The sequence below is a fragment of the Capricornis sumatraensis genome, chromosome 19, assembly GCF_032405125.1.
Source record: "Capricornis sumatraensis isolate serow.1 chromosome 19, serow.2, whole genome shotgun sequence".
Taxonomy (NCBI): domain Eukaryota; kingdom Metazoa; phylum Chordata; class Mammalia; order Artiodactyla; family Bovidae; genus Capricornis; species Capricornis sumatraensis.
In genome coordinates this window covers 39,158,132-39,184,593 of record NC_091087.1, presented here as the reverse complement: position 1 = coordinate 39,184,593, position 26,462 = coordinate 39,158,132, and the positions used below count along the sequence as shown (strand labels likewise).

The following is a 26,462-nucleotide window of genomic DNA, read 5'->3' as shown; positions in this document are numbered from 1 at the left end:
AAAGTGGAGAGATCTAGGATGGTCTCTGGTGAGTGTCTGTTGGTAGGATGCTCAGGAGAGTAACAGGACAGGAGGAGAAGATTGCTCAAAGAATGAGGTCTGTGAAACAGAAGAAGTAAAGAATCCTATGAAATATGTGTTATTTTTGTGCGTGCTAAGTCACTTCAGTCTAAGTCTTTGCTACCCCATGGACTGTAGCCCGCCAGGCTCCTCTGTCCATGGGATTTTCCAGGCAAAAATACTGGAATGGATTGCCATGCCCTCCTCCAGGGGATCTTCCCAACCCAGGACTGAACCCACATCTCTTATGTCTCCTGCATTGGCAGGCGGGCTCTTTACCACTAGAGCCACCTGGGAAGCCCCAGGTGTGTTACGTGTTATTCTTGGTGAAAAGCAAGTAAAAACAAATGCTCTGTTGTCTAAATGACATCAGCAGTGACAGGAAATCCTCAAATTGCTTATAAACTGGAACATGGGGAATTTGACATTCTGAGAATTTACAGTGCTTATAATTACCCTAAAGATTTACATCAAAATATGAAAACCTGCTCAGGCTCCTCTCCTCATTTTCTCTGCCATCATACTCTGACCTTTCCCCATCATCAAGTCTGTTCTAGTGTAAGAGTAATGCAGAAACTGATGGCAGCAACTGCTCCAGCTGATCCTGTGGACGGACAGTACTGTCCTCTAGGTCTGTTTTGTGTCACAAAGACTAGATTGGTGTTTGTGAATATAGAGTAATACCGGCCTTAGGAGTGGTTTGTTTTTCTTTTCCTTAGGTACTCTGTGAAGCAGCTTCTAATATAATAATGAAAGTAACTTTTGCTTAAAAGTGTTCTGGAAAGTGAAATATTGTAGCCTAATTCATTCATGTCATTCTTCTCTTTTATTTTGTATCCAAGGCTTCAGCGGTTAGCCAAAGATCTTCTAAAACAACTACAAGCACAAGACAGTGGCTCATGGGCAAACAACAAGGTTTCTGCTTTAGATCGGACCCTTGGTGAGGTCGCTAGAATATTGGAAAAAGAGGTATGTAACTCATCTCTCGCCTCTGGCCATAATCTTTATGTTTCTTTCTCATTATGACGGGCCATGGTACTACAAGGCAGACTCTACGTATATGTGTTTCTTTGGTGTTTCCAAAAGCTGGTCAACCATTGGTGGATATTTTTTTCTTTTTGTTCTTATAATATTGAAATTGTTTTTAGTTGTGTTAACTGAAGTCCTCTATGGCAAAAATGCATTCTTTACATTGTAGTTTTCTCAGTCATATTTTTTCTAACATGACATTCTATTTTAAATAAAATCAGAGTAATAAAGATATACAGTTTAAGGGCAGAAAATATAAGACTTTGAATTATAAAGCTCATAAATCACAGATTTTCACAAAACACCAGTTTCCTTCCTGTTTCCAATAGAAGATTTGATAGTTTTATTTAATGACTTATCGTCATTAAATGTTTCAGTGACCGTTTAAAAAATCCTTAATGGTTTTAAAAGTATTTATTATTCACTATAGAAAATTTTAAAGGAACAAAGAAGAAGTAAAACTCCCTGTAATATCCAATATTGACATTTGTGTTTTTTCTAATATTTTACTGTACATTTTTATAGTATTTTGTCTTGCTAATTTTATCATAAATATTTTATCATGCCTTATAAATTCGTTTTAACTGAATGAACATATCACAATTTATACAATTTATATCACTTAGGTGGTTTCTAATTTTTTTTGTTTAAGATGATGTTCATCTTTGTTTATTAGCTGCAATTTTTGTTTTCTTGGTTTAAACTGTATTATGTTATATTTTATATATATGAAAAAATGTAATAAAAATTACATAAATGCAATGGGTTATGATTTCATGACCAACCCAAGAACTAAGTTGATCCCAGTATATTTATTATTTATAGTTCCCATTGGATTCCTTCCTTACCCCATCCCCCTGCTCCCTTTCAGGAAATACTGTATAGAATTAAAGGGGTATCCTTTCTTTGTTTTATAAAAATAGTGTTATTGATTTATCACATAAATGTATATTTAATTAATAGATTATTTTGTTTTGCTTGTATTTGGCCTTTATAAAATATTACACTGCAGACTTCTTGATTTTTTTCAATCAAAATTATGGCTCTTAAGTTTTATTTAACCTTATAAATGTAGCTATTTTTCATTTATTTTCTCTGTTGTACAGTGAGTACTACATTGTGTTAGTACTACAGTTTTTTATATCATTCTCCTGACAATAGATGTTCATTTCAGGATTTGATGTGTGTGTGTGTGTGTGTGTGTGTGTGTGTGTGTGTGTGTGTAGACGGGGGTGATTGGAGAGAGGGAGAGAGGTAAGGGGCCGTGTGTGTGTGTGTGTGTGTGTGTGTGTAGACGGGGGTGATTGGAGAGAGGGAGAGAGGTAAGGGGCCGTGCTGCTCAAACAATTTCTGTATTAGAACAATTCAAGAAGAATTTCTCTAAAGCAGGGAAGGAGCCTCAGACTTTAGTCTGCATCAGAATCACCTAGAGGACTTGTTAAAACACCTTGGATTTCTGATTCAGTAGATCTGGAGTGGGTCCCAAGAATTTGTGTTTCCAGTAAGTTCCCAAGTGACATTGATGCTGCTGGTCCAAGGACTGTACTTTGAGAGCTTGCTCTATTCTAGGCAGTATGCCTCAGCGGCAGAATTGCTAGGTTTTCAGTCATATGAATAACCAACTTTACAAGACAGTGCTCAGCTGCATTTTGGCGTCAAACAACAACCCCTTTAGGAACTGAAAGCAGCGTACTCACTGTGACATGGCCGCAGAGCCATGTGGAGTCAGTTCTTTTGTGTAACATGTCCTTTTCAAAGTATGAGAGCGTTCAGAAACTGGTAGTTGTCCAGCATGTACTGGATGGAATGTTTAGAGGTTTTATATGCCTTGGGGAAATCTCTAATTATTTTAAAATTAGCAGATACTGATTATTTTCTTTTTGTTTTTAAAAAAGGGTACTTATACTTTGAAATAAAAGGCATTGCTTGAAGATACTACCATGTAAACTTTATCTTACGAATATTGTTTTAGATTGAAGTAGTCACAGAATTTTTTAGGAAAAAGTAAAATGATCTGTGTAAGAAAGGTATTCAGTCTGAAAATCTAGGTAAAGTTATTTCATTCACAAAGGGGCAATTTACCAGAATACCACTGATTCCTTATAATTTGAGGGAGAAAAATGTTGTCTGGCTCCCAGTCTAAATGGTCTGTGTCAGGAACCTTGCTGTAAAACTGTCCTCAGAGTATACACTGCAGGACCACCTAAGAGTCTAAACTTACCTACAATAAGATCCTTTTGCAACTTTTAGAACTAAAATCCTTTTTACTTTGCCAAGACAGACACACTTTATGTGAAATCCTGTTCACAGAGTTATACTGACATTTCAGTGTAATTCAGCTGATGGTATTTATGATTTCAGTCTAGGAATTATAAATAACCATTCCTTTTTGTTTGGAAAACTGCCTGGAGTAACAAAATCATTAGCGTCAAAGCCAAGTACCCAGTGAAGAATTTGAAGACAGCCTAGAAGTGACAGGGGTGGGACTGGTGGAACTTGGGCAAGCGCTCACTGAGGAATGGTGAGATTAATCTTGAGGTCTTTGTCCTCTTAGTTTAGACCTCAGCACGCTGATGCTTTCTGTTACTGCTTCGGCACAGTTTCCCTTAGAAAATTTTTCTGGAGTTCTGAGAACTGTTTTAGGGCTAACAGATTAAAAGTGTGAAGCACAAAAGTGCTCCTGTCACAAAAGAGATTTGGAGACTGAGGAGATCTGGGTATTTTTGTGCTTACTGTGTGACTCACGTTCCTTCTGGCTTCTTAGGTTCTCTGATTCCATTCAGAAATAAAACATTTGTAAGCTTTGTTGTGTGATAATGCTTTTTAACAAACTGCGCCACAAGACGCTGCTTCAAGTATAGAATCTAATAGGAGATTTTCTCTTCACAAGGACTATAGCCACCAGGGAGCACACCCTGACATAATCCTGAACGGTCTCACCTGCCCTCAGAGACTGCAGGGAGAGTGCCTCAGCATGGTACAGAAGGGGTGACCATAATTCAGCCCTGGAGTAGACTTGCAGTCCAAATTCTCACACCCATACTCTTCTAAATGTTGAATTGAGTGTAGAGTAGCCCCAGACTGATTAGTAGCATCCCCTAGGAACCTGGCAGAAAGAAATGCAAATCCTAATTGGAAGAGGACACCTTTATCCTAGGCCTCAAGGCATTTCTGTGAAGTAATTTTATGAGAACAAGTGGCCACAGTCAGTCAAAACACAATCACAAAAGTAGATAAGTCATTATGAGTAAGCTCAAGCAGAAAGCAGAACTGCAAGACTTTATAAATACCAGTCACAGATCATAAAACTGTGTGTTGTGTATGTTAGGAAATAAAAGGATTGAAAATATCTACAGGTATGGACCTAACAATAGTGACACAGGAGGTAATTCAGAATAGTCCTCTCACTGATGACAGTTAATAAAGCTAAACAAACTATAAGCTGGTTCCGAACTGCTAATAGAGTAGTAAAGAATTACTGGTCCAAGATCTAGGAACATGACATTTTGGGGCTGGGTATAGTTGGTGATCAAAAAAAGGTGGATGAAAAGCTTGAGTAGTACTTTTAATAATATTGCAGAACTGATGGAGGAGAAACAGGAGCGTCTAGGGCTGTCAGTGCTAACACAGTGGCAAAAAGTCTGTGTTTTGGGTTGAGACTTTAAAGGACTGAATGAAGAGACAGGGTAAACAGAAAGTATGCCAGTCACTGCACAGACTGCAGCTAAAGGTCAAACCATCTGGGTGGCTGGGGAAATCCTGATTATTGAAAAAAAAAAACAGGGAAGTGATCTGGAATTGCTAATACCTGCAGGTACCTAACCAAAGCAAATAGAAAATCTACTCTGAAGGAAGATATTGTAATAATCAACCTAAGCCTCAACTTATTTCAATAAAGTGATTTTAAAATATATTTTCTGGCAGAGAAAGATAGTTAAGCATATAAAAGGCAAGACAACATGGATAAAAATCAATAGAAAGAAACAAATAGGGACTCTAGAACTATGCTTACTGTGTTCAAGGATATAAGTATTCATTTTTTAAAAAAAAGTATAGCACATTTGAAAGAAAATAGAAATTTGAGAACTGAATGTTTTTGTAATTAAAATTACAAAAACTGTAGATGAAATAACAGAATAAACCAACTGGAGAGAGAATTTGTGTACTGTAAGATAGGTCATAGGAAAGAATCCTGACTGAAGCACGGAGAGAAGATATGGAAAATACAGAGAAGAATGTAAGAGGCAAATAATATATGGTGAAAATACCTAATATATGTATAGTTATTCAGAAGGAGAGAAGTAGAAACATTATTTGAAGTAATTATCATTTAGAACTTTCTAAAACTTACAGATCAATCCACAGATTCATGAAACCAAATAAAATTCAAGCAGGATAAATTAAAAAGAAATCCACAGTCCACAGACATCATAGTAAAATTGAAGAAAATCATAGTGTAAGCCAATCTCATTCATGAACTTGGATTCAAATTTCCTAAGCAAATTTTGGCAAACCAAATCATGCAGTGTGTTAAATGAATAATATGTAACAACAAAGTTATGTTTATTCAAGATATGCAAGTTTAGATTATTGTTGGAAAATCAGTCATAGCTTATGTTAGTGGAAGAAAAAGATCATCTCAAAAGATGCAGTTAAAAAGCATTTGATAAAGTCATCACCAAAGCAATTCATGATGGTAAACCAGGAACAGAATGGAATTTCCTAATCTAACAAATTGTATCTGCCCCCCAAAAAAGCATAGCTGATATCATAAACTATTAAACAAGTTTAACAAAACCACTAGATACAAGGAGAGTATATAAAATTGTATTATGATGTCATCAAAAGAATTAAGTATGTAAGAGTAAATCTATCATGTTCATAGATTAGATTTTTTTGTATCTCTGATTTAAAGCTGCAGAAATTAATATGGTGTGCTGTTGGAGCAAAGGTGGAGAAAAAGAAAAATATAAACAGTCCTATTCTAATGTGTATGCTTGATGCATGACATGTGGGGGATTTGTTTATGTATATATGGAAAAAGGAGGTGGGGTGAAGCATTAGGAGAAAGTATGGTCTATTCTGTGAATGATGCTATGGTGATTAAATATCCTTATTTTTAAAAACTGAAACTTGACCTTAACTCACATCATAAACAAAAAATTCTAGGTTGACCTAAATGTAAATGAAAAAATAAAATTAGGAAATAACAGAAGAATGTCTTTTTGACTTTGGGGTTTTGCCTAGATAAGAAAAGTACAAAAAAGACATTAATCATAAAGGAAGGTGTTAATAAATTTGCATTAAAGTAGGAACTTTTATTCATCAAGAGACTCCAGGGAAAGAAAAGAATAAAAAAGAAACAGAATGGGAGAAGACATTTATATGTACAACTCACAAAGAAGAGTATCCAGAGCATATAAGGAATTCCTACAAATTAATGAGGAAAGAAAAACCCCAACAACAACCCAATAGGAAAATGGTCAAGAGAATGGCATTCCAAAAGGAGAAATTTAAATAGCCAATAAATAAATGCAAAGATAGTCAGTCTCTTTCGGAGAAGGCAATGGCAACCCACTCCAGTACTCTTGCCTGGAAAATCCCATGGCTTGAAGGAGCCTGGTAGGCTGCAGTCCATGGGGTTGTGAAGAGTTGGACACTACTGAGCGACTTCACTTTCACTTTTCACTTTCATGCATTGAAGGAAATGGCAACCCCCCCAGTATACTTGCCTGGAGAATCCAGCGGGGAGCCTGGTGGGCTGCCGTCTCGGGTCGCACAGAGTCAGACACAACTGAAGGGACTTAGCAGCAGCAGCAGCAGTTCCAGTTATATGAACTTCAAGAACAGACAAAGCTAACCGTACTGTTTTGGAATGTATACCTAGGTGGTAAAACTATAAAGAAGATTTGGGAAGTATTTCTCATAAAAATCAGGGTAATGATTGTCCAGAGAGGAGAGTGCTTGGTATGATCAGGGAGATTTACCTAAGGGGTTTCCAGATTCTTCTTTTTTCTTGACCAGATGATGATGTTATACTCAAATTACTCTTCAGATTGTGTTATGTATTTTCTTTTTTTTCTTTTCTGGCTTTCTATATGTTATGTTTCACAATAAAAATTACACTGAAAGTTCAAGTTAAATTGCTTCAAAGACACTTTTGTTGCACAAATGTTTAATTATTTCAAATAAGAGTTTTTAAAACATTCTTATATATGCAAAGGCACTCTCCTCATTCTTGCCATTGTATTAAATTTGTTCTAAGTAAATGTGATTTGTATTTGCATTGACTTTCTCAGTACTCTGCCACACTGAACATTACATTTAAGTTTGGATAGTAACAGCATCCCACAAGCTTTCTGTGGTTTATCAGTAACATGAGACATTTGTATGCTGTTACTATAAGTAAACAGTTTAAGCAGATGGATTGGACATGGATTTTGTCCAGTTGCCTTTCCTGACTTTTTTAGAATCCTGCCAAATTTAAATAGGGATTCAGCTGTAAGTCTCTTCAACCTCAATAAGTAAACCACATAGCTGACAGCATTCATAATTTAACTGAATTGAGAGATGTCAAATCACAATTGACTTTGTGATAACCTATAGCACACTCTGCCATGCTTTGGTGCTTTTGAAGTTCATCCTGCAAAATTCCACCAACAAAAAACTATAGAAGATAGAAAAGTAGAAACTCAGCCTCACCCCATCCTCTTCTTTCCTGCTTTTCACCAACTGAGGTTTGTGGCTATTCCATACATGCCTAGACTCAAAGAAGATAAACCACTAATCCCTAGGAGCTTTTTCACCCCAATTGTGTTCAGGCCCTGCTGGACACTGCCTCTTGTCCAGACCTCATGGTTGCATTAGGTTTTACTTCTCTTACTTTCAGCTGGAACTCCTCAGTTGTGAGAAACTGGAAAACATTCAGTTGTAGGATCCTTTCATTTCGATCGCCTCACTTACAGTGTTCTCACTTTATGGAGTTTCCTCATAGCAGCTGCCTAATAACTGTATGTAGCTTGTATGACACCCACATTTTGTCAGAAGGTGTCAAGTATATCTTATGGCCCAAAGTAAAATGAAAATGTTTCTCATACCTTCTTCAACTCGCTTGTTTTAGTCAACTAAATGGAATTGTTATTTTAAGAATCATGCGGATCTTTAATATGTACATGGTTTGTGTTTTTTTTTAAAAGAAACAGTGAAGGAAAGGGAAGAAGTTTATATATTTTGTTTTAGGTGTGGTTATATACGTATGTCCAATTGCCAAAATTCATCAAACCAAATACTTAAATCTCTGCATTTTATGTTAATTATCTCTCAGTAAGAAAAAAAAAAAATTAGGTGATCATGACCACAAAATAGTGTATATTTCAGATGATGAGGCTTGCCTTTATAAAAGCACACTATTTAGTCATCTCGTCTGAAATCACTTACTGTGGTTTCTTTATGAAAAGTCCTCTTTTAAAAGCAAATAAATTTGTTATAAAAATTCAGTTATGAATATTTGCACTGCTAGTTTACAGCAACATTTTTATACGACTTGTGATATTTTCTATTATGATTATGCAAATTATCTCTTTGTGGACTACTCTTAAATTCTTAAGAACCTCTTACATAATATAACATAGAAATTTATATAAAACACTTGCACTGAAAATTAATAATTATAACAGCAAAAAACCTGCTGACTACTCCTTGAGAAACATCATTGTCAGCATCTCAGAACCCTCCAACCCACCTACATTTATTTTGCCAATCATACATTTCTCTTAATATTTGGGTAAATTATTACTTTGGCTTTTTGGAAACCACTTTTTTTTATTTTATGATTTTGTCCCCTAAAGGCCCATTCTTAAATAATATATGTTAATTTAAACATGTCTAGTTTTGAACATTATATAAATGGAATGCTCTTCTCTGTAATTTGATGTTTTGCTTCTATCAAGATTATGTATTTAACAATTTATGTTGTTGTAAGGGGTTTTCCCATTGTTATATATTGTGTCATTATATAAATTTACCACAATAACATTTATCCATTTCACCACTAATGGACACTGGGTTGTTTTGATGAAATAAGTGCCTCTAAACATGTATCGTGGAACTCATGTGCAAGAATTTCCCTAGGGAGTGGAATTCCTGGGTCATATGGTATGTATATCTTTAATTTTTCTTGATAATGCTGTATTGTTTCCAAAATTATTACAAACGACTCTACTGCCAGCAAAGTATGAAAGTCCTTTCTCTCTTTCTAACACTTGATGTTATCAGACTTTAATTTTTGCTGATCTTGTAGGTATGTAGTACTCCTTGCTGGAGTTTAGTGTGCATCTCTTGTTTGCAGATAGGTTCGAGCACCTGTTTGTACTGCTTGGCCATTTGAATTTTTTTGTGGCATGCCTGTTCAAATCTTTTGCCCATTTTTCTACTAATTTATTTTTTATGTTCTGGTTACCAATCCTCGGTTGTCAAGTGTATTAAATACATACATTTCTGTTACTCAACTGTCATTTTACTCTCTTTTGGTTTTTTCTTTTTTAAAATTAAAATATAGTTTATATATTTATAATATTATATAAGTTACAACTGTACAATATAGTGATGCACAGTTTTTAAAGATTTTACTCAGTTTATAATATTGGCTTATTTCCTGTATTGTACAACGTATCCTTGTAACTTATTTCATGCATAATGGTTCATACCTCCTACTACCCTACTAAAATATCCCCGCCCCGCCTCTCTCCTGTAACCACTGATTTGTTCTCTCTATCTGTGTCTGTTTCTTTTTTATTATGTTCACTAGTTTGTTGTATTTTAGATTCTAAGTATAAGTGATATCAGATAGTATTTCTAGGTTTTAATATGAGAAAAGTTATTAGTATTTTATGGCTAATAGTTTTTGCTTATCTTTATAAACAGTTGCCCCATTCCTGAATCAAGAAGTCTTTTATATTTTCTTGCAGAAGTTTTCTAGTTTTGCTTTTACTTTTAGTTTATTATCCATCTGGAATTAATTTTTTGGCTTATTGTGAAGCTTAATTCCATTTTTTCCATCTGGGTGCTTAATTTTTTGAGCACCATTTCTTAAAAAAACTAGTTTTTCCCTGTTATTCTTTGGTGCCTCATCTATCATAAATCAAAGTTTTATAGATATGCATTTCTTCTATTTTTTGTTTTAATTTATTCTCTCCCCAGTTGTCTCTGATACACTGTTAAAACTGTCCATTAAATTCTTAATTTTAACCACAGTATTTTCCATGTCTAGAAAGCCTGTTTACTCTTTTTCACATCTGCTATAGCTTTTTTATAATTCCATGTTCTGTGCAGATATTTTTGAGCTTGCTTTTTATTTATACACAGAAGATATCATTTTACAGTCTATTTGATAATCTCAATATCTCACATCTTTATTTGATTTTATACATTCTTTTTATGCCTTAGTTCTTTTTTCACCTATTAATTTTTCATTACATACTGATAAATGTAATTGTGGAGAACTTCTGCCTCTATATTCATAGTGTACTAGTCTGGAATTTCTTCTGATGTCTTTGACTAACTGTGATATCAGGGTGATACCAACTTCATAGAATGAGATAGGAAGTGTTCCCTACTTCTGTTTTTTGGCGTACTTTGAGAAGGACTGGTGTTAATTCTTCTTTAAATGTTTGGTAGAATTGACCAGTGAAACCATCTGGTTCTGAGTTTTTCTTTGTTGAGAGATTTTTGATTACTGATTCTATCTCTTTACTTGTTACAAATATATTTCAATTTTCTATTTCTTCTTAAGTCTGTTTTAGTAGTTATCATATATCTAGGAATTTGTTCATTTCATCTGGGTTATCTAACTTGTTGGCATATAATTGATCATAGTATGCTCTCATAATCCTTTTATATCTGTAAGATCAGTAGTAATATCCCCACTTTCATTTCTGATTTTAGTTTTTTGAGTCTTCTCTTTTATCATTAGTTAAAAGTTTGTCAATTTTGTTGATCTTTTCAAAGAACCAATGTTAATTTTTCTGTTTGTTTTTCTATTCTCTATTTTATCTCCACTCTAATCTTTATTTCCTTTAGTTTAAGGTTATTAGCTTTGAGGTTAGTTTGCTTTTCTTCTTCTAGTTCCTTAAAATTTAGAGTTAAGTTATAAATTTGAGATCTTTGTTATTTTTAAAGCAAATATTTACATCTATAAATTTTTCTCTTAAACATCACTTTCAGTGAATTTCATAATTTATATTGTATTCATTTTCATTTATTTCAAAATTTTCTGATTTCCCTTGTGATTTCTTCTTTGACCCATTCATTGTACACAATGTATTGTTTAATTTCCACATATCTGTGAGTCCTTCAGACTTTCTTCTGTTACTGATTTCTGATTTCATTCTTTCGTGGTTAGAGAATATACTTTGTATAATTTCAGTCTTTTAAAATTTATTTACATTTGTTTATGGTCATTGTTGGAACAATTTTAAAAATAATTGAAAACGTAATATAATGGTGCCTTCCTCTGGAAATATTTTTATTTATTTTTGGTAGGTGCTAAGTATATTAATGTTTCTGGAATATCTTAATTCAGATTCAAGGCCAAAGGTTCCCTAGACCTCTTGGGGTGTCCTAACAAGCTGCAAGTATGTGGATTGGCTGGCTATCTTCCATTTCAGACTTATTATGAGGGTGAATCTTTTCAGTCTTGGGTGGAATGGTTAACTTGTGTCATTTTATAAATGTTTCTCATGGATCAGCAAAAGCAACTTTGAGGGCTGTGCTTCTGTGTCTTGATTTTTACCTTTTCCCGGATATTCAACTTGCAGTTCTCTTTCTGGTAGCTTTAATTTGTGTAGAATAATTTTTAAAAGCGTTTTATTCAGCTTTTTTGTCATTTTTCAACAGGAGAGTTTATCTTAATTGCTGGTTTCTCATTTTAGAATGAGATAGTCCTTCTAGTGCCAATTTAAATTATACTTTAAAAATAAATTATAAACTGGAAGGATATTGAAGTAATGTCTATAACATCAGCATTTTGGGGAATGGCTGTTAAATACTTAGGTTAGCTAGTTGTGTAACTGAGGATCAGCTTGTTTCATATTAAGCTATGTTGCAAATATATGAAAACAGCTGTGTGTCCCTTCCACTTAGAAAAGTATCACACAGAGGATTTAGTTTAAAAAGAGAATGCCTTTGCTGATGCATCAGTGAAGGTCCTTATTCAGAAAAGTATTTAGTTCATTGACCAGAACTATAGAACATTAGAGTTGTTTATAACTAAATCCCAGCTACACATTTTTGATGGTTATTTGTTATTTCTTCTTAGAACTAGGGGCTTCCCTGATGGCTCAGTGGTAGAAAATATCCCTACCAATGCAGGAGACTCAAGTTCAATCCCTAGGTAGGGAAGGTTCCCCTGGAGAAGGAAATGGCAACCCATGCCAGTGTTCTTGCCTGGGAAATCCCACAGACAGAGGAGCCAGACGGGCTACCGTCCATGAGGTCACAAATAGTAGGATGCGACTTACTGACTAAACAACAAAAACAGCTTAGAATTAGATAGAATGTGTTTTGTTGTTGTTGTTGTTATTGTTGTTGTTTTTAAGGAGAGCTAAGCATGGTGTTGGAGAAGACTCTTGAGAGTCCCTTGGACTGCAAAGAGATCCAACCAGTCCATTCTAAAGGAGATCAGTCCTGGGTGTTCTTTGGAAGGACTGATGCTAAAGCTGAAACTCCAGTACTTTGGCCACCTCATGTGAAGAGTTGACTCATTGGAGAAGACTGTGATGCTGGGAGGGATTGGGGGCAGGAGGAGAAGGGGAGGACAGAGGATAAGATAGCTGGATGACATCACCGACTCGATGGATGTGAGTTTGGGTGAACTCCGGGAGTTGGTGATGGACAGGGAAGTCTGGCATGCTGCAATTCATGGGGTCGCAAAGAGTCAGACACGACTGAGCGACTGAACTGAACTGAACTGAAGCATGAGAAATCAAAACCAAGTTCACTACTTATCTAGCTAGGTAAATGCCAATATACTGTCATTGCCCACCTTTCCTTAGCTAAGGGAGGCTTCTCAAAGCTATTAGATACAAAAGTACCCTTCCCTGGAATGTCAATTTTATACAAATATTAGAGACCAAAAAATCATTAAAAATTCTTTTACCTGCAGGTTTTTGTGCAAAAGATCATGTGGCAAATAATTGATAATATTTAACCAAGCATGTCATTTATTACATTAGGCAAGAAATGTCATGAAAATGATATTTGAGAGCCAGAAGTAGGACCATGAGTTATTTAATCTATATTTATGTTGCTAAATGCTGCTGCTAATATTAAGAACAAATTATTAGAGTTCTTTCTTCACTAACAAAGTTCTTATTGAGTACATTGTTGTTATGATTTAAGGAGATAGACAACACTGTATAAGAAACCCTTTCAGCCCAGCATATGATAAGAGTGATTTTACCTCTCAATAAGATGTGCTTTTTGAAGTTTCTGCCTGTAGCATCCCAACAGTATTCCATCATGCTACCTCTCTGGCAGTGTTCTGCTCTTGGGCTCACCTTAGTGATTGATTGCTGGATGCAGTGAGTAAACACTTACTGTTTTTAACTACATTTGTATAAGTCTGGGTTCTCGGAAATAGTGACACTAAAAAACGAGAAATTGCCCGTATAAGGACCTTGATACTAGCTGTCTTCAGTTCAGCTCTTTTTTTTTTTTTTTTACTTTAATAGACTCCATGGCAAATACCTTGTATGTAAGTAAGACAAGAAGAAAACTATTTTCCTCCTCAATAGTATGTAATATAAAACATTGCTTTCTAGTTAAAATAAGCATAGATGAGATCATGGAAAAGAATGCAAAATTTTTAAATTTTTGAAATAAAATTCTCATGAAGATGTTTCTTGCTGGTACTAAGAATACCCTGTTCCCCTTCATGTCCCTGAAAACTCACTATTCTTCTGACATTAGAAATTCTTAAATGAACATTTTGGAGAAACTCTACCTTGTAATAAATTAAATCATCTAGGTTGTCCTCTATCCCATCCTTAGGAACTGTGGAGAAATAAAGGATTGTTGAAAGTTACATGTGATGTTGGTGAAAATTGCACCATCTGTGGGCAGATACTAAGGAAGCAGATGAGAGCAGTGTTGAAAGCATGGACCTAGAACCTGCTGCCTGTTTACCTGGAAAAATTAATTAAGCAATCTGGGCTTCAGTCTTCCTTATAAGAAAAAAGTATAATGTTGACATGTCCCAAAGGATTGTGTGGCTGTTAAATGAAATAATGTATGTTAAACTCATGGCAACAATTAGGCATTCAGTAGATGTTGATACAATATAATGCAGCTATTAAGACCACAGGCTTTGTAGTTATAAGCCTGAATTCAAATCACAAATCAGCCATGTAAATAGTAGCTCTGTGAGCTTAGGTAGATTATAACCTTTGTAGGAAACTTCATTTTCTTCCTTTCAAAAATATGAGTAGGATTACATATCTCTTTTGTGAGAATAATTTAGTAGCAACATAATCAACTTATTTATTACAAGAATTAAAATATAGCATCTAAATTAATATAAACCATCATTTTAAATATTAAAGGAGAAAAACTATTAATAGAAACAGAAAAGACATAAATTAAAATTCAACAATTATTCCTAGCGGTTAACAATTTTAAAGATTTAATTTAAGAAGAGCCTAGTTTAGGATGGTTACCAAAAAACTGCCAAAGAACATCATATCTAATAATGAAACATTGATTCACTGTCCTGGAGGTCATGGCCAGCTCAATATAACAAGAAAAAGCAGTGCTGATAACTACCTGATGTGCACCAGTATAGCCAAGTGGATTGTTTGAAGTCATTTCTTCCTTTTGATTGGTTGATATCTGGTGAAATATGTTGCTAACATATCTGAATATGCCTGAGTACTCCATTATCTTATCCACACACACCCATATCCCCTGACCAGCTCCCACCGCATGCCCCTGACAGCAATGAGAGGAAACTTCTGCAGATGACTAATGAGCATCACAGAAAGCTGACTCAACTCTGAGGAACTGAGAAATCACCCAAATGTGAACATTCAGCACCACCCTAAGGAAAGCATTGGAAGGACTGATGATGAAGCTGAAGCTCCAAAACTTTGGCCACCTGATACGAAGAGCCAACTCATTAGAAAAGACCCTGATGCTGGGAAAGATTGAAGGCAGGAGGAGAAGAGGATGACAGAGGACAAGATGTTTGGATGGCATCACTGACTCAATGGACATGAGTTTGAGCAAGCTCCGGGAGTTGGTGAAGGACAGGGAGCCTGGCATGCTGCAGTCCATGGGGTCACAAAGGGTCGGACACAATTGAGTGATTGAACAGCAAGGGAAAGCAAAAGGGAGGCTGTCAGCACATGGACTGGCTTTGCAGGATCAAGAGAAGGCATATAATCTTTACAAGTTCCCTCACAAAAGGAACCAAAAGTGTGGAGCAAGTGTATTCATAGAAAAGTTCTGAGAAACCTTAGAATCACTAATAAAACTGACCAAGTTAATTTTTCCCCCAAAACCAGACTTCTTTACTGTGATGGCTTCTTTAAATGATAATACAGCAATGCAAGACATGAAAACAACTGAATGAACACAATTTTCCAGCAACTGACTCCAAAGAGATGGAGACCTAAAATTTAACCCGAGAAAGAATGAAAAGGAGTGAAGAAAACCTAACAAGAACCATGGTCTACCAGTAAGAAAAATAGTCTGCTTTATTGAGGCCTTCCCTGGTGGCTCAGACAGTAAAGCGTCTGTCTACAATGCGGGAGACCTGGGTTCCATCCCTGGGTCGGGAAGATCCCCTGGAGAAGGAAATGGCAATCCACTCCAATACTATTGCCTGGAAAATCCCATGGACGGAGGAGCCTGGTAGGCTACGGTCCATGGGGTCGCAAAGAGTCGGACACGACTGAGCGACTTCACTTTCTTTCTTTCTATTGAAGTACAAGTAGGAGAAGAAAGGGTCTCTTGAGAAGGTTTATTTAAGGAAATAATGCCTGAGAACTTCACAGTTATGGGAATTTGGAAAGACTTTTGTGTATCCAAATTCATGTAACTCAAATTGCAATCCCAAATAATCTTAAAGACACAAAATATAATACAACTGTTTTAAAGTCAAAGACAAAGAAAAATTTTAAAGCAGCTGAAGGAAAAAAAAGATCTTCACATACAAAAGACTGTTCCCCCCACCCCCAACAATAAGGCCATCAGTGCATTACTGTCAAACAAGAATACTGTACCCAGCAAAGCTGTCCTTCAGAAATGAAGGTGAGATAAAGACTTTCCCAAATAAAACCTGAGGGAGTTCATCACATTATCCCTGCCTTATAAGAAGTGCTGCAAGGAGTTTTTTAAAGCTCCTTTAAATGAAGGAATGCTAATTAGTGACAAGAAAATAGAAAACTGTCTAATAATGTAGTGAATGTTAATCACTTAAGTCTTGTATAAAACTTAAAGGACCAAAGTATCAGAAGTAACTACATTAGTCTGTGACAAGAGACTATTATAAGTTGTTTTACATAAATTTCATGGTACCCAAGATGCAAAACCCCCAAAATGGTACATACCAAAAGAGGAAGAAAAGGTAAGGGAACTACAAAGTAGCCGGAATACACTAAAATCACTTTAGCAAGTCCTTACCCATCAAGAATTACTTTAAATGTAAGCATTATCAATCAGAAAGTATAGAGTGGCTGAATGGATTAAAAAAAAAAAGACTTCAGTATATGCTGGCTGCAAGATTGAAAGCTTTCCCTCTAAGATAAGGAATAAGATAAGACTGCTTACTGTCACCACTTTTTTCCAACATAGTACTGGAAGACATAACCAAATAAATTAGGCAAGAAAAAGAAATAAAAATGAATTCAGATCATAAAGGAGGAAGTAACATTGTCTCTGTTGGCAGAAGATACAATCTCATATATAGAAAGTCCCAAGACTCTAAGAAAAGCTGTTAGAACTAATAAAATCACTGAAGTTGGAGAATACAAGATGAATATGCAAAGATCTGTAGTTTTTCTATATACTAACAAGGAAGTATTTGAAAAAGAAATAAAGGAATCCTATTTACAATGGCGTGAAAGACAATAAAAGACTTAGGAATAAGTTTAACCAAGAAAATGAAAAGATCTGTATACCAAAACTGTAAGAAACTGATGAAAGAAATTGAAGAAGGCACAAATAAATGCAGGGAGGGGGGAATCTCATGTTCATGGATTAGAAAAATTAATATTGTGAAAAATGTCTGCGTGGTACTTCCTTGCTGTTCCAGTGGTTAAGATTCCACCTGCCAATGGAGGGGACACAGATTTGATCCCTGGTCCAGGGACTAAGATCTCACATGCCACAGGGCAGCTGAACTTGTGCGCCACAACTACTGAAGCCCAGGCACCCTAGAGCCCATGCTCCACAATAGGAGAAGCCACCATAACAAGAAGCCCGGTCACCACAAATAGAGAAAATTCCACATGACACAACAAAGAGTTTGTGTGCCACAATGAAGACCTGTGCAGCCAAAAAATAAAATAAAATTCCATACTAACCAAAACCATCTGTAGATTGAATGCATTCCCTATGTAAAGCTATAGTAATCAAAAATAGTTTAGTGGGGGCATAAAAGCAAACACACAAACAAGTGGAGTAAAATTGAGACCCTAAAAATAATACATAAGAGTCAACTAATATTTGACAGGGGGGCCAAGAATAGTCAACAGGGATAAAGATAGTCTCTTCAAAAAGCAGTATTGGAGAAATTGGATAATCACATTCAAAAGAATTAACTCAAAGTGGAATGACAACTTACATGTAAGGCCTGAAGATGTAAAACTTCCAGAAGAAAACTGCCATGGGCGGAGTTCCTCATGCTGGCCCCCGGCATATCATGAGGAAGGAGGCTTGGCATACGCAAAGGCGTGATCAAGCCTCAGAAAACAACAAGGGAAAGTTGCTTGACGTTGGTCTTGGTCATGATTTTTTTGGATATGACCAAAATTTCAAGCAACAAAAGCAAAACTAAACAAGTCAGACTATATCCAACTTAAAGGCTTCTATGTAGCAAAAGGAAGAAGCAACAAAATGAAAAGGCATCTTATGGAATGGTAGGAAATATTTGCAAACCATGTATCTAATTAGGGGTTAATATCCAGAAAATATAAGAAACTCCTGCCACTCAGTAGCAAACAATAATAATAATCTGATTTAAAAATGGGCAAATGTACCTAAAATTGATATTTTTAAGAGCACATGAAATAGGCCAACAGGTTCTTGAAAAGATACATCATCATCATCATCATCATCATCAGGAAAGTATAATCAGACTCACAATCAAATACCACCTCAGTCTGTTAAAATGGCTGTTATCAAAAGGATAGCAATTACCAAAGGTTAGCAAGGATGTGGAAAATAGAACCTCATACACTATTGATAATAATAGAAATTGGTATAGATTGGTATAGGTATTATGGAAAGCAGTATGGAGATTCCTCAAAAAATTAAAAATAAACCTACTATATGATCTAGCAGTCCCACTTGTGAGTATATAGTCAAAGAGATACCTGCACTCCTGAGTATATTGCAGTTTTATCCACAATAGCTAAGACACTTGCTGTTGTTCAGTTGCTAAGTCATGTCTGACTCTTTGCGACCACAGGAACTGCAACATGCCAGTCTTCCCTGTCACAATCTGCTAGAGTTTGCTCAGAATTATGTCATTGAGTTGGTGATGCTATCAAAACCATCTCATCCTCTGCCACCCTCTTCTCCTTTTGCCTTTAGTCTTTCCCAACATGACGGTCTTTTCCAATGTGTTGCCTCTTCACATCAGGTGGAGAGAGTTTTGGAGCTTCAGCTTTAGCATCAAGAGTCAGTCCTTCCAATGAATATTCAGGATTGATTTCCTTTAGGATTGTCTGGATTGACCTCCTTGCAGTCCAAGGGACTCTCAAGAGTCTTCACCATCACCACAGTTTGAAGGCATCAATTCTTGGTGCTCAGTTTTCTTTGTGGTACAGTTCTCAAACATCCATACATGATTGCTGGAAAAACCATAGCTTTGACTATACAGACTTTTGTCAGCAAAGTGATGTCTTTATTTTTTAATATGCTGTCTAGGTTTGTGATAACTTTCCTTCCAAGGAGAAAGCGCCTTTTAATTTAATGACTGCAATCACCTTCTGCAGTAATTTTGAAGCTCAAGAAAATAAAATTTGTCACTGTTTTCACTTTTTTCACCATCTGTTTGCCATGAAGTGATAGAACCAGATGCCATGATGGTTTTGAATGTTGAGTTTTAAACCAGTTTTTTCATCCTCCTCTTTCACCCTCATCAAGAGGCTCTTTAGTTCCTCTTCACTTTCTGCCATTTCTTCACTTTCTGGTATCATCTGTATATCTGAGGTTGTTGATTTTTCCCCCGGAAATCTTGATTCCAGCTTGTGATTCATCCAGCCCAGCATGTCCACTTCTAACTGTTGCTGCTTGACCTGCACACAGGTTTCTTAGGAGACAAATAAGGTGGTGTGGTATTCCAATTTCTTGAAGAATTTCCCACAGTTTGTTGTGATCCACAGTCGTGGAAACAACCTAAACGTCCATCAGCAGATTAGCGGATAAAGAAAACGTGTGGAAATGTGCAATGAATGTTACTCAACCTATAAAAGGATAAAAGGAAATCCTTGCATTTGTAACAGCATGTATAGAGGACATTCTGTGTGAAATAAGTCAGAGAGGGAACAACAAATACTGTGTGGTCTCATGTGGAATCTAAAAATCAAATTTGTAGAACCAGAGAGTAGAATGGTGTTTGCCAGGGCCTGGGGTTTAAGGTAAATGGGAAGCTGTTGGTCGAAGAGTATAAACTTCAAGTTATAAGAGGAATAAGTTCTGGGATCTAATGTACAGTGTGGTGGCTGAAGTTAACTATACTGTATTATATATTTAAAAGTTACTAAGAGATTAGGTCTTAAAGGTCCCCAATTTCCCCACACATACACACACATAATGGTAAGTTTGTGAGATAAAGTGAAAGTGAAGTTGCTCAGTCGTGTCCGACTCTTTGCGACCTCATGGACACCAGGCTGCTCCATCCATGGGATTTTCTAGGCAAGAGTACTGCAGTGGGTTGCCATTTCCTTCTCCAGAGAATCTTCCCAACCCAGGGATCGAACCCAGGTCTCCCGCATTGTGAGATAATGAAGGTGTTAATTACCCTTATTGTGATAATCATTTCATAAAATATATGTGTATTAAATCAACATTTGTTTGATTAAACCAGGTACCATAAATGTGTACAATGTTGTGTGTCAATTATATCTCAATAAACCTGACAACTTTTGAAAAGTCCCCTCAGTGACTACTGAGGGGAAAAAAGCCAAGAATTAAATGAGGGTTTTTATTGTTGTTGTTGCTCAGTTGCTCAGTCGTGTCCAACTCTTTGAGACCCCATGGACTGCAGCACGCCAGGCTTCCCTGTCCGTCACCATCTCCCAGAGCTTGCACAAACTCATGTCCATTGAGTCAGTCATGCCATCCAGTCATCTCATCCTGTTTCATCCCCTTCTCCTCTTGCCTTCTATCTTTCCCAGCATCAGGGTCTTTTCTAATGAGTCTTTTTATAAGGTATAGTAAATGTGTGATGTTGGTACAACTACATAGTAGAAAATATTAGCCCAGAAACTATTTTACATATATAGGAGTGTGTATGTGTGTATAACACATAGATGTACACATATACATACGTATATAGAGGGAATCTTGGTATTGTGACATAAATTGCATATTCAGTAGTAGAGACAGAATGGACCCTTCAGTAAATGGGACTGGAACAATTATTTTTTCATATTAATCAATGAGTGGATGTATGTGTAAGTGAATTAAGTGATGGGATAAGACCACTATCTCACAAATTTGAAAATTGTGTGAAAATTAATTCTAGGATAAGTTAAAGTCCTGTATGTACAAAAGCAGAACTTTTTTTAATTTAGAAAAAATATAGTATATCTCCATGGGATTAGTTTGAAAATAATTTATTATCTCAAAAGTGTGTATAATTAAGTAATAAGATTGACCACATTGATGTGAAAAACAAAATTCTTCGAATAATAGCTTTGATAAACGAAGTTATACGGTATGACTGAAAAGATATTTGCAACACATATAACCAGAAATTGGACTAGAAGAACCTGTTAGTTTTCCTACAAATCAGTAGGAAAAGGTCAACCCATTAGGAAACTGAGCAAGTCATTAAAAATAAAAGAAATCCAGATGGCCGTTAAATATTTGGAAAGATGCTCAATGTCATTAATAATCAGATTTCTGTAAATTTAAACAAGTTACCATTTTACTCCCAGACTGGTAAAAACTGAAAATGGAAAATACTATGTGTTTGAAAGCATATGGTGAAAGGAATCCCTCATACATACTGGTGGAGTATTAATTGATACACTACTTTGTAGAGCAGTTTGGTGAGATCTGGTAAAGGAGAAACTTTGCAAGGCCCATTTGACCCCCACCCCCGCCACCCCTGCCAGGATTCTATTTGTAGTTTCATACTTTGGAAAAACTCCTGTACCAGGGTGCAGTGAGATCTATACAGGGATGTGTGTTGCATCCTCATTTTAACAGCATAAGCCTGAAAATAACCCACATGTCAATAGGTTATTGACATCAATAGGGGGATAGCAAGAGTAGAATGAACAAGTTGCAGCTTTGTTGTATAATAGAATACTATGGAGCAGTTCATTGCTTATTTATTTAACAAACATTAATGAACTTTCAGCTATGTACTAAACACTTTGGATACTGAGGACATGATGGTAACCAGCATGAAGTCTTTTAAATCGTCACTTAATTTCGGGCCATTACAATGAATGGAGGCAAGGAGTACATTCACTTTGTGGAGTCGTCACACTTTATGCTTATAATTTATGCACTTTTCTATATGTATCATTAAATGAAGCATTTACATTTTAATTTTAAAAATATTTATTCATTTATTTTGGGCTGCGCTGCGTCTTCATTGCTGTGTGTGGGTTTCAAAGAGTGAGGCTAGTGTTCCTTGGGGTGTGTAGGCGTCTCACTGCAGTGGCTTCTCTTTTCATGGCGCTTGGGCTCTAGGGCTCTCAGGCTTCAGTTGTTGTACTCAAGGGCTCTAGAGCATAGGCTCAGTAGTTATGGTCCATGAGCTTAGTTGCCCTGTGTAATATAGGATTTTAGTTCCTGGACCAAGGATCGAACCCATGTCCCCTGCCATGGCAGTCTGATTTTTAACCATTGGACCATCAAGGAAGTCCCCAACTCAGTGCTTTTTGACGTATTTGCAGAGTTGCATAACCATCACCACAAATGGTTTCATATCTTTTCCATTACCCTTAAAAGAAACCTTGTACCCATTAGCAGTCACTCCCCGTTTTCCCCTACCCCTTCCATCCCCGGCAACCACTTATCTACTTTCCGTCTATATAAATTTGCCAGTTTTGGAAATTTCACATAATGCAGTCATACAGTTTGTTGACCTTTGTGACTGGCTTCTTGCACTTAATATTGTCAAGGCCCATCCACATTGTAGCATGTATTAATATTCTGTCCTTTTTTGTTGCCAGATAATACTGCATTCTATAGATATACCACATTTAATTTTGTTGATAAACATTTGAGTTGTTTTTACTTTGGGGCTATTATAAATAATGTTGGTATAAATATTCATGAGTAAGTTTTTGTGTGGCCATGTGATTTCATTTTTAAGGGTGTTTGTATGTAGGAATAGAATTGCTTAGTTGTATGCTATATTCTAGATTTAACTCTTTGAGAAACTGGCAAACTTTTCCAAATTGTCTGTACCACTTTACATTCTCACTAGCAACATACGAAGATTCCAGTTTCTCCACATCCTTGTTAATTTCTGTCGGTAGATAGGTACACAAACAAATGTAGATATCCTAGATCGTGTGGAGTGGAATTTTGTGATTTTAATTTGCATTTCTCTGATAAGTAATAGTATCAGACGTGTGTGTATGTATTGACTGTTCATATATATATTCTTTGAAGAAATGTCTATTCAAATCCTTTGTCCATTTTTAAGCTGGGTTATTTATTATTGTTGAATGGTAAATGTCCGTTATATATTCTGGATCTAAATCCTCTGGATCTAAATCCCTCATCAGTAGTAGGACTTAAAAGTATTATAATTTTTCCCATTCTTTACGTTGTCTTTTCACTTTGTTATTGGTGTCCTTTGAAGCATAAAATTTATTTCATTTTTTTATGAAGTTCAGATTCTCTGTTTTTTCTCTGGTTGTTTGTGGATTTCGTGTCTTAATTCAAAATCATGGCTGAGGTCTTAGTTTTCATGGCTATCTTATGAATACAAGCCTTCCCAAAAGAGAAATTAGAAAATTATCTTTCCAGCCTCTCTGACAGCTTGGCACAGGCATATGATCTAAGTTCTTCCAGTTAGAAGCACACATGCCAGATTTCGCATCAGAGTCTAAGGTGGTAAGAAAGAAAGGCACTATCAAGAATTCATTTCAGTAAGAGTATCAGGAGATACCTCCAGTTCTCAGATTTCAACAGTGGCAGGAATTAGCAGTAGTTCAGTTCCTTCTGTCCACAGTGCAAAGTACAGTGCTATGCCCAGCAATTGCAAGCACAGTGTCTACACTGAAAGTTCCCTCTTGCCATCCTGAAATGAATCCATTTTGTGAGAATAGTAACTGCAAGTCTGTTTCCCATTACTTTAGATGAGGGGGAAAAAATCATATTTTAAACTCCCAATTCCTTAAACTATACTTAAACTATAAAGCACAGTAAAATGCATATATAAATGATAGACACAATGTAAAATATCCAAAACATCATAACAATTAATACGATTGTTAATATTTTGCTTTGCATCCAATAGCATGTTACATATTCCCTTTGTTTCCAGTCAGTGAACTTTTTGCAATATGTATATGTGCTCTGACATTTTATGAGTTCTGTCTGGAGTGTAATTCAACTTGCATATCATTGTATTTAAAACGTACGAAGTTTGGATTAGATATAAATTTTTCTGTGTATATATCAACTGAAAATCTTGTAATTAAAGATAAGTTTGTTCTATAAAGTTTGGATTTTAAAAACCAAGAGACATTGTACTAGGAGAATGTTATCCATAGAAACGTTGTTCAGAGGCATGCCTGTTTTTATTGAGCACTTGTAACATGCCAGGTACCCTGCAAGGGATATGATTTTTGTCTACAGACCCTTTTTTTTTTTTTCTGGTTCTCATACCTCTTTTCTTTTTTTTAACTTTATTTTACTTTACAATACTGTATTGGTTTTGCCATACATCAATATGAATCCACCATGGGTGTACACGTGTTCCCAATCCTGAACCCCCCTCCCACCTCCTTCCCCATTTTAAATAAAACATGGTTGTGTTTTCTAACCCTGTCCTAAATACCCAAAAAGTTAGTATTGAGGGGGAAATAAGCAGAAATTCTTTTTTCTTTAACCAGATGGGCTTTCCTACTCCTCTCACTTAATGAAAAATTATAAAACATCTCGTCAGATGAGTTCTAGATTCTAATCCTAGCTCTGTTTGGGCATAACCCTAGGCAAGTCACTTCCCTAGGTGACAATTTCTTTGCAGTATGAGAAGTAGACTGAATTGGATCTCTGGGGTTCTGTCCAGCTCTAAAATTATCTGACATTTTGCTTCAAACACATATATGTAAGTCATATAAGCAGAAAATACTCAAATGAGTGGAACACTTTTAGAGCTTCTCCCTTCTAGAATATTCAGAATTTCCGTCAATAGCTTGTATCCTGTAATTGCTTTCAGAAAAACCCCAGTGTTCCTCTTGTTTAGGAATGTCCTGATCTCATAGGATAGGAAGACAGTGATCAAAAATTGTTTTTTATCTATTTATTTTGTTAATTTAAAATATGTTACCAACAAGTATTAAGAAAAGGCACGTGAACCACAAAATTGATTATTAACTTTTCATCATATATGTTTCTAGGTGAAGGTCTATAATAAGAAAAGGGCAATGAGAAGATAAATTTCACAGTGTTAATAGGCAAGTCCTCTCTGGAGTAGTTTTTTCTTTTTCCAGGCATTACTCTGCCACTAGTGAAGTCTCATTATTTCTAAGTGTCCTAATCAATAAGGTCATGAAAGATTGATGTCAGGAGCTGTCACTGTGTTTATGACAAGAAGCATATAGAGTCATTTATAGGAGTGGGCAGTAATTCTCCTGTTAACTTGTAAGTCAGGGAATCAGTAAGCCCATCTTACATGTCTTTTGGTGGTGAAGAGAATCTCAGTGGTGTCCATCACTGACTGAGAAGGAGGCCAATATTGTTAATTGAATTTCCCTAAAGAGAACAAAAACATACCATCATGTCAGGGGAAAAGGAGAAGTAGAAAATCCATACAAGTCTCTGATATGTATGAGTTGGTTGCATTGATTTTCCTCTGCTAATGGTATGGGATGGATACAGAATTGTCCTCAGAAAGTAAGAGGTTGATTACAACAGCTCTTTTCCACTTAAGACTTTAAGGAGCAAACTACCAATGTTTCAAATAAAGATACATGTATTTTATTATAATTTTGAAGTAAAACATTTTAGTTTTATTTTATTAAAGTAATGTGTATGGTAGAAAAAATTTTTATTTCTATAACATGTTCATTGTTAAAAACAAAATTAACTAATATAGAAACAGAATAAGTGAAAGCTCCTTCCTCTTTCCCTCCTTGGCCCTCTTCTCAGATTTAACAGCTGTTAACAGTTAGGAAAATATCCTTCTGTATTTTTGGTTACTTCATATTCTTATGCATATACATGCATACACATTGTTTCTAGTTGAAAAATCAAGCTATATGTATTGTTAGTCCTTTCTTTTCAGATAGTAGCGTATTATCAATATTATTCCACATGAGCACATCATCTACCTGATTCTCACCATTTTAATTAGCTGGGCTTGTTTTTCAATTGAAAAAAATGGCAACACATGGCTTTAGAAAAATTAAACCATCCAAAAGGGAATTCTGTGTAAAGGAAATTTCTCTTTTACTTTACCCTGGAAATTCTTTTTAAAAGACTGAATAGTATTCCATGGAATAGTTGTACCATTATCTTATTTAACCATTTCCCTACTGATAGACTTTTGTTTGGATTTGGAGGGGCAGGGATTTTGCCTTTTCAAATAGTGCTTCAGTGTACATCCCTGTTCATATGCCATTGTGGACCTGGGCTTATATTCCAGGATGCATGCCTGTATGCTAAGTCACTTTAATCATGTCCAACTCTTTGAGAGCCTATGGACTGTAGCCATCCAGGCTCCTTTGTCCATG

The 26,462-nt window shown here is 35.8% G+C and overlaps 1 protein-coding gene across 1 annotated transcript in view; it reads left to right on the top strand.

The window, feature by feature from the left end:
* Positions 1 to 26,462, top strand: part of SCAPER (S-phase cyclin A associated protein in the ER) — a 365,239-nt gene that overhangs the window by 163,511 nt on the left and 175,266 nt on the right. Inside the window, exon 22 of the mRNA XM_068991091.1 lies at positions 903 to 1,029. Coding sequence (XP_068847192.1) covers positions 903 to 1,029 — 127 coding nt within the window. The remainder of the gene's footprint in view (positions 1 to 902; positions 1,030 to 26,462) is intronic.